Source organism: Suricata suricatta, chromosome 7 (genome assembly GCF_006229205.1).
Source record: "Suricata suricatta isolate VVHF042 chromosome 7, meerkat_22Aug2017_6uvM2_HiC, whole genome shotgun sequence".
NCBI lineage: Eukaryota > Metazoa > Chordata > Mammalia > Carnivora > Herpestidae > Suricata > Suricata suricatta.
In genome coordinates, this window is record NC_043706.1 from 71543715 (window position 1) to 71553750 (window position 10036).

General features: G+C 41.3%; 1 protein-coding gene across 1 annotated transcript in view; it reads right to left on the minus strand.

Annotated features, from left to right (window-relative positions):
* UBE3D (ubiquitin protein ligase E3D) overlaps positions 1-7441 on the minus strand; it is a 152673-nt gene extending 145232 nt beyond the window's left edge. The window contains exon 1 of the mRNA XM_029944312.1: positions 7276-7441. Coding sequence (XP_029800172.1) covers positions 7276-7352 — 77 coding nt within the window. The 5' untranslated portion in view covers positions 7353-7441. The remainder of the gene's footprint in view (positions 1-7275) is intronic.
* Between the last annotated feature and the right edge of the window lie 2595 nt (positions 7442-10036).

Sequence of the window (10036 nt, forward strand, 5' to 3'; positions counted from 1 at the left end):
GGCAGTTTGAGCGGCTCCGGCATGTTGCTATAATAAAATACCATAGACTGGGTAGTTTAAACAACACACATTTCTTACAGCCCTGACAGCTAGGAAGTAAAAGATCACGGTGCTAGCAGATTTGGCTCCTGTTGCAGGCCCGCTACCTGGCTCGCAGACGGCCACCTGCTCACTGTATCCTCATATGACACAGAGCATCTCTGGTGTCTCTTCTTATAAGGGCACTAATCCCATCATGGTGGCTCCATCCTCATGGCCTCATTTAAATCTAATTACCTCCCAAAGGTTCTATCTTCTAATACCACCATATTGGGCATTAGGGCTTCAACACAGGAATTTTAAGGGGACGCACACAAATTCATTCTATAGCAGAGCCCAAGCAGACACCAGGAAGGTGTCAGCACTGAGTGGGGGGATAGGAAGCATCAAAGGATGCCTGCAGAAAATAAGCTACATATAGGGGAATTCACCAAATAAATGTATGTCACGAGAATAATGAAACCCAGTATTCTCACTGAGGGAGAATAGAGTTACAAAGAGGGAAAGAGAAGAAACCAAAATGGATCCTACCATTGTAGACTAGAATCAGAAATACCTGTGTGGAGACATCGTTTTCAATGTATATAGATACAGTAATACAGATGTATATGTGTACAGATGTATGTATAATATACAAACACACAAGCAGACGCATACAGCCTTTCCTACATAAACATTATGTATACGTCACATCCACACTCTACTTTTGTCCACTAAGGCCTTGGAAGAGTGACACATCAATAGCAATGAGAATATTCTGTGCTCAGATTCTGGTTTCAAAGGGTCATTTTCCACTTTCAAACAAATGAACAAACACAAAACAAAACAGCGTTCCCTGAAGAAAAAAAAAAAAAAAAACTCCATCCAGGGCTGGAACAGGAAAAGAATGAGATGAGCCTGCAACAAGTTGTTGTGCAAAGAAAAAAGTCAAAGAATAATAGAAGCACATTAAAAAGACACAGAAATCCACCTGAAGGGACTTCCCCTGGCCACATCTGGGATAACTAAAGCAAAAAAAGTAACCCAATGAATAAAAGAAGACCTTGGGTCTATACTGATGTAAATGAATGACTAGATGAATGAATGAATGAAATAAAAGTCTAATGAGGAACCAGGGTGTTTACATAGATAAGTCTCAAAGGACTTCTCCAAATAATACATATTGATTACAAAGAGAAAAAGAGTCTTGCCAGACTGAATCAGCAAGAGCAGGAAGAGAGAGAATTGGCTACTGCACTCAGCAAATCTGAGAGACGGGAGACATGAAGAATTCTCCTGCCCTCTGTCAACCATACCTTATTCTTCATGAACGCTGAAGCTTCACAGTACCTATCAAAACTACCCATGGGCATGGGAATACAAAAGGCTTTGGGTTTTTTGTTTTTGTTTTTTACCCCCTTCAGATGTGTCTTTTTCTTTGCTGTACAAGCAGGAAGCCAGTCAGACAACTTCACGTAGGCCCCTGTTCTGGTGTGCATTTACTGTGAGCTTCAGCCTGCCTGTGCTACTTGTACTCATAAAGCTAACGCACCCAAGCTTCTACCTTCTGCAAGATAAACAGTTTCATCCCTGTGATATCCTTCTTCTGTAGTTACTCTGATGATAGCCAGGGAGGTTGTTAAAGTGTGCGGTATTCACTTCTTTGCATGGTTGAGGAAGGGGAAGGGAAAGAACATCCCCTCTCTTTTAGGATAGTGCAGATCGGCTAGCTTAAAGTGTATGTTTGTATTTCCTTATAATTAAAATACTGTTCAATTTGTTTTTTATAGACAAGGAAAAATATTTTGCATAACCTGACTTCACTATTGAAAAATGGATGCTTTAGGTGAACCATTATACCTTCAGACTCAATCTTTTCCTAAATAAAAATGTTAAAGCCTCAATAAAAAGGTGGGGGGAAGTAACTTTATGGTGGAGAAGGTAGATTGTATCTACGTGCTCAAAGTTAATATGAATTTTAATGGAATAAGTCAAAATCATGTGCCGCGTGACAGCAAGCAATGAAAACACAGCATCGCTTCTGTAATACTCCTGCCAAAGATGTACAACTCTAATCTTGAGGAAACATGAAACAAACCCAAATAGAAGTATATTCCACAAAATAAATAGGCTATAATCTTGAAGCGTCAAGACTTGTGATGGTCAAGAAAAATTTTAAGAGGCTAAGGAAGGAGCCTCGGTGGCTCAGTCAGTTGAACATCTGATTTCAGCCCAGGTCATGATCTTAGGGCTTGTGGGTCTGAGCCCCGCATTGGGCTTTGCACAGGTAGAGAGGAGCCTGGTTCGAATTCTCTGCTCCTGTCCCTCCCCGCTCTCTCTGCCCATCCCACAGTCTCTCTCCCTCTCAAATATAAATAGACATTAAAAAAATAAGAGACTAACGTAAGGAAACAGGACAATGAAATGCAATGCATGATTCTGAACTGGGTTCTTTTGCTACTGTAGACAATATGTAGGCATGTGGCAAATTTGAGTGAGGTCTGAGTATAAGATGGCAGTAACATACTTCCCAGTTTTGAAGATTGCATGGTGGTTATGTAGGGGCTTGTTCCTGTTTGTAATATACAGTAACGTAGTCAGGAGGGGCAGTAACTTACTCGCAAGTTTGAGACTGCAAAAACAAAGTGTTTGAGACCTAATTTTGCACACCTTTTATATACTTGAGGCTTTCTTCGCTGTGTACCCTGCTTGAAACTATCCAATGACTGCCCATCTCATTCTGAGTACAAGCTAAAATCCTTTCAATGGCCCATAAGACCCAGTGATATACTAGAGAAGGTTGCTAAAATTCCAGACATTTTGCAAACTAGCTGACATCACTTTGGTAACTTGACATCATCCCTAGTGAAAGTATTATATCACAGCAATCAGTAAATGCTGCAAATCAGGAAGATTTTTTGATTGGTTTTCCTGGAAAGCAGGGTTTTAAACATTTATTAGCATTTGCTATCTGCTCCACCAACCTCCCCACATTTCCCTGAACGAGGCTCCCCTTCATATTTTCTGTTCTCTCAGAGGGAAAGGGCCTTCCACTAGGTATTACATAGTTCCAAACCTCTGTCCTTTCAGTTTATTACTCAAGGGCTGCTTTCTCACTTGGAATGATGGGTTGTAATCTTTTCTCCTTAACCTTTTGTGTTTTATTTTTTTCTACGTACTTATCTCCATTTAATATAACATATGTTTTAAGGGCACCTGAGTGGCTCAGTTGGTTGAGCGTCTGACTTCAGCTCAGGTCATGATCTTATGTTTGCGGGTTTGAGCCCCACATCAGGCTCTGTGCTGACAGCTCAGAGCTTGGAGCCAGCTTCAGATTCTGTGTCTCCCTCTCTCTCTCTGACTTTCTCCCGCTTGTACTGTATTTCTCTCTCTCTCTCAAAAGTAAATAAACATTAAACATATATATATATATATATATATATATATATATATATATGCTTTATTTATTATATGTGATTTCTGCTCACCTCTCTCTCACCCACTGCCACGATTAGACTGTGCGCTCAACGATAGCCAAGGATTTTTGTTTTTGCTATTGTCACTGTTCACAGCTGTATACCCAGCATTTGAACCTGAGTTTTCAATACTAGAAACATCTGTGGATTGAATAAATGAATGGCCAAGGTTTATGCCAGGAATGCAGAGATAGCTTAATATAAATAGATTTTTCTAATGCAATTCACAGATGTAAAGATGAAAAGAAAAAATATGACCATCACAATACATGCAGAAATCATTACAGAAAATAATCTATTCATGATTAAAACCCATAGTACACAGAATACAAAGGAACTACGCAATCTACCACATGGATTTGCCAAAAAGTCAATTTCATCATACCTAATGATAAAATGCTATAGACACTTTTTGTGTATACATATACATATAATTTTTAACTAGGCTTCCCACCCGGCGTGGAGCCCAGCACAACCCTGAGATAAAGACCTGAGCTGAGATTAAGAGTTGGGTGCTTAACGGACTGAGCCACTCATGTGCCCCTAGAAACATTTAAGATTAGGAACAAGACAGGTACCTGGATGGCTCAGTCGGAAACACATGCAACTCTTGCTCTCAGGGTCGAGAGTTTGAGCCACACTCCGAGTATAGAGACTGTAAGGATGCAGGTTGGACCCCTGTACCTGTGTCACAATTTCCTGTAACTCCCCCTTCCCAAACTCATAAAAGGCCCTGCCCCGCCATGTTCGGGGCTCGCTCCACGTGGATCCAGTGTGTTGTTGAAGTCTGTGAGCCCGAGTTTAGGCTGGCCGGGCCTAAATTCCTAATAAAGCCCTTTGCTTTTGCATGAGTGATTCGGCCTCCCTTGCGGTCTCTGGTTTTTGGGGGCAATATTAAAATCTGGGCAGAACAAGACTATGTAAAGAAATAAAACTTAAAAAAAAAAGATTAGGGGCGCTTGGGTGGCTCAGATGGTTAAGCATCTGACTTTGGCTTAGGCCATGATATCACAATTCATGACTTTGGGTCTTGCATAGGGTGAGCTAGAACCCCACTTCAGGTGACCTTGAGTCCAGCCTTGGGTGAGCCCCTCTTGTCTCTCTCTGCCCCTGGTGGGTTTCTGTCTCACCCTCTCTCTCTCAGCCTCTCATTCACCTGCACTCTCTTTCTATAAAAAAAAAAAAAAAGAAAGAACGAAAAATAGGAATAAAAATAAAACTCAGTCATATCATTTACATTAACTGTATACAGACTAAATTTTTTCATTAAAATGCAGAGATTATCAGAATGGATTTAGAAAAACTCCACCCAGCCTATGTCTTAAAAAATTTATATACAGGGGCACCTGGGTGACTCAGTAGGTTAAGCGTTTGACTCTCGATTTTGGCCCAGGTCATGATCTCACAGTTCATGAGATCAAACCCTGTGTCAGACTCTGTGCTTGGGTGGAGCCTGCTTGGGATTCTCTCTCACTCTTTCTCTCTGCCCCACCCCTGAATGTGCTCATGTGGGCTCTCTCTCTCTCTCAAAATAAACATTTTAAAATTTTATATGTAAAGATATAGGTTAATAGTGAAAGAATAGAGATACATGATGCCAAACAGTACAGTCAAATGTTTTCCAACAAGGACACTGAGTTATTTCAGTGGGAGAAACGGCAATCTTTTAAACTAATAGTGATAGAAACACTGGATAGCCTTATAGAAAAAAAAAAGAAAGATATTTGATCCCTCTCTTACCCCAAACCCACAAAAATGAACTTCACCTAACTATAAAAGCTAAAACTATGTTACTCCTAGAAAATAAATATAAGAGGAAAACTTTACAACCTTGGTGTAGGCAGAGATTTCTTGACACAAACAAAACAACCAAACTTCATTATAATTAAAATTTTCTTTTCCTGAAAAGACACTGTTAAGAAAATGAAAAGGTAACTTACTGATTGGGAGCACGTGTTCACATATTCACAATAGCATGAATGTAAAATGGTCTTATTTCCAGATTATATAAAGAATTCTTTAAATGCAACAGTAAGACAACCCGATTTTTTTAATGACAAAAAATTAGAAGACACTTTCCAAAGGAACATGTATGAATGACCAAAAGGCAAATGAAAAGATGCTCAATATTATTAATCAGGGAAACGCAAATTAAAATGACAATGAGATACCACTTTGTACCATTATAGAATTAGGTCATTTCCTAAGAGATATGAAAATGTATACCCACTAAAAGACTTATACAACAATTTATAGCAACTTTATTAACAATAATCAAGTTCTAGAGACACACACACTATCCAGAAATAGAACGTATAAATTAAGTGTATACTGACACAGCAGAGAACTATTCAGCAAGAAAAAAGAATGGACTACGTGTGCAATGACACAGATGAAACATAAATCTCAAAACCACTGTTAAAGGAAAGCAGTCAGAAACAAAAAAAAGTACATACTATGAATCCATTCATATTCAACAAAGAATATACATGTAAATGATAAACACACACACACATATATATGTATATATATATACATATGGCAAAACTAACCTTTGTTGAATAAAATTAGGAAGGGTTGCTTTTGCTTTTATAAGGGGCAAGGTGGTGATAAAGTTCAACGGCCAAAGACCATTTGGGACAAACCAGTAGTCTAGCAAAGTGAGGTTTCTTCACTAGCTTAAACACAGGAGAGTAGTAACCCAAGGGAACACTGAAGGGCCCCTTTGATGAGAGGAAGTAGAGAGGTTGTCTAGTTCTTGTTTGAACGTAAGTTTGGGGCTGCCGTAATAACCCTATAAAGCGGACTGGAATCGGAGATACTTGTCTGAACTTAACGATGGGAGAGGGAGAGGGATAAACAGAAGAAAAAGAGAAAGAGGGGTGATAAATATCACCCCCATTTTTCAACGGAAAAAATTCAAATTAAGCAATTCGGTCCTGTGAAGAAGCTAGGATTTGAATTCAGTTCTCACGCCAAATCCCAACTGCCACACCTATACTCAGCGGATAAAAGGAAAAGAAAGATCGGTATCAATCTACTTTAGAGGGGCTCTGTGTAGTAAAAGTTTCAGGATTTTAACATCTAGTGAAACAGCGGTCACAAGGGATTAATCGAGGGGGCCACATACTACCAAACAAGCAAAAAAGGGGAACATTTCTCCTAAAGTTTGTGTAGTGGATAACGAGTCAAACGTTTGCTGACTTCCCACTGGAACGTGGAATATGAATGAGCTCCAGCAAGAAGCCTGAAACCTTTGTTAGTCGTTCAATGAACGTTTCCGTTTTTCTGCAGAAAACGGTGTGGAAAAGGGTGGGTGGCCGGGGGAGCCAAAAAACCGAGTTTACTTACAAAACAGGAAGCGCTCACACTGGAACTTATCCTCTAATGAGGATCCCCCCCAAAAAGCAGGCAAGGCATTTGTTGCACTGTTTGTGGAAAAGCCGAACACTGTAATGTTACATCAGCGCTCCTCAAACTTCAGTGTATTCTGAGTCCTGGAAAGCGTGTTAAAATATAAGTTCCGATTCAGCAGGTCTGGTGTGGGGCTTAGACTGCATTTCTGAAAAACTCCCCGGTGATGCCGAGATTACCAGTCAAGGGTGGACTAAAAGCACGAGGGGTGGGAGGGGAAGCTGCACTTTGAGAAAGGGACAGGCTCTAAGCAACTGGAAGGAACTCAAAATTCCGTGCTTTTGAGGGAGGCGGAGGCTCCCAGGCCAACAGCAACGCAGGCTACGTAGGGCGCCTAGGAGCCCCAAGCGCCCAGCAACGGCCTTACCCCAGGATCAGCAGCGCGCTCTGCAGCCGTCTGCGCACCTCCAGGAACACACGCGTCCCCGCCGCAGCTGCCGCCATGGCCGGTGCCCGGCCGCACCTTCCCGCAAAGCAGAGCCACCACAGACAGGAGCGGCCACACGTGCGGCGGTGGCTGTGGCTGTAGAGGCGGCGCGGGCCTCCCGAACGGATCGCTGGGCGGACACAGCCCGCCAGCCCACAGCGCCGCCTGCCGGGTGGAGAGCGCGCTGCCGCGAGGACTCGAAGGGCGATGTGAGCGTTTTCAAACACGAGCTTCAGGTCTGAATTCTCCCGCTCTCCTTCTTGTGGGCGTGGCGTGGCGTTCCTTTCCCAGGATAGGTAGGATCCTAAAAATCGGAGCCGAATATACTCCCTTGGCTAGCATGGGTAGAAATCAGATTGGAATTTAAAAAGGGATATGACCAAGGGAGGCAATATAGAACTGGCGCTGACCCCTGGAGGCCTAAGAGGAGATGTCTCTACCCGAAACATACAATCTGGTTTCGTTTTTTTAATAAACTAAAGTATTTTTTTTAATGAACTGTGGTCAGTCCTTTGCTAGCTCTCCTCTGTCTGAGGCAATAAATGTCCAGAATTGATTTGGCATTGCTTCTCGATTTATACAAAATTGTTCCAAGATGCAAACAGTTGCAAAAATGTAACAAGTTTTCTGTTATCTATGCAGAAGAGAGTGTGGTTAAATCCAGTGATCACCGGATTAACCATTACTACAACCTTCGAAAACAGGAAGATGAAAATGATCTACATGTACATTTCCACTCTCCATATTTTGTATAAGTAAAAACTTATTCACACAAGTCATAATCTTATTACAACTAGAAGATAATTTTGGAAAGTTTGAGATGGTAAAGAAAAGGATCTACTATAATATAAAGACTTAAAATGGGTTAATACGAAAATGTAAGGCTACAGTGGTGGGCGTATAAGAATTTTAATATTTACTTTTGAGAGAGAGAAAAAGGGAGCAGCAGCAGTGCACAAGTGGAGAAGGAGCAGAAAGAGAGAGAGAGAGAATTGTCAGAGCTGTCGATACAGAGCCAGAAGCTGGCCCAAACTCACCAGCAGTGATATCATGACCCTGAGATCATGACCTGGGCAGAAATCTGAAGCTCAACCTATTGAGCCACCCAGGCACCCCAATAAGAAATTTAAAAGCTGGGGCACCTGGGTGGCTCAGTTGGTTAAGCGTCCGGCTTCTGCTCAGGTCATGATCTCCCGGTTTGTGGGTTTGAGCCCCAGTCAGGCTCTGTGCTGACAGCTAGCTCAGAGCCTGGAGCCTGTCTTCAGATTCTGTGTCTCCCTCTCTCTCTGACCCTCCCCTGTTCATGCTGTCTCTCTCTCTCTCTCAAAAATAAATAATTTTTTAAAAATTAAAAAAAAAAGAAATTTAAAAGCAAGAGGCTGAGGACGCCTGGTCAGCTTGGTCGGTGGAGCATTCCACTTTTCATCTCACCCTTGTAAATTGGAGCATCACATTGGGTGCAGAGATAACTTAAAAATAAAATCTTACCAAAAATCCCCCCAGAGGCTTTTAGTTTACAAAAACAGAAACAATGATGTGTTCCTGAATACAGTGATGTGTTTCTGAATACAAATTCAGAAATTGTGCCTATTGATTGCTTTTTAATTTGAAGATTTTCCAAATAAATAACAAATCCACTTTAGAGCTACTATTTTAAGACTGTTTTCTAAAGTTAAGTATTTGCTGTTTTTAAAGGTTATTGTGTTGCTTCACAAATTCCTGTTTTTATCACAATAATTAAAAAACATGGATGGAGGTAACAATGCAGTTAAAAGAATTGTATTTACTACTATTCCGCCTCAAATAATGATGATCATGGGTGATGATTTTAACTCCTCATATCTTCCACCTTTAGTTCTCAAGTCTATTGAGTCTTAAATACTGACACATTATTGAAATATTTAACAATCTTGGCACAGCATGGTCTTCATACTTGGAGTTAATTATTGTTTTTAATTTTGTTAATGTTTTATTTATTATTGAGACAGAGAGAAAGAGAGCAAGAGAGGAGAAGGGTCAGAGAGAGAGGGAGACACAGAATCTTAAGCAGGCTCCAGGCTCTGAACTGTCAGCACAGAGCGTGATGTGGGGCTCGAACCCACGAACTGTGAGATTGTGACCTGAGCCGAAGTCGGCTGCTTAACCGACTGAGCCACCCAGGCACCCTAGAGTTTGATTATTTTTAAAGATTACTATATTTCATATATATTCACACATTTATAAAAAAAATTCAATTTTTTTCTTTGATTCTACAGTTTAGGCAAAACTGCAACCTCCTTGTAGTAAATACATGATTTAGAGAGACATAAACTCAAAATGGTTCCAAATCTTATAACAACTATTTAGCTCCTAACTTCAGCAGTCTCTAACTTCTCTGGGCCTCAAGTTCCCCATATGAAATATTGAGGAATCGTTTAAATTGCACTTAAGTGATTGTTTAAATGATATTTAAAAGCTGTTCTCAATTCCTAGCATTCCTGCCAACTCTCCATTAAGATGCCCCTGGTGCTGGAAAGTTAAAAACACCTGCTATTTACTTTCCATCCCCATAGTTGGTGACCATGGGCCGCTTCCCCAAAAGTCCCCTTGAGGGCGCTGTGGCGATAGCTAGCGCTCAGAGGCGAGGCACGGACAGGGGGCGGGGATGTAGGGCCGTCGACGTCGACGCCGGCGTGGGCGTGGGCGCGGTGCACGCTGGGAG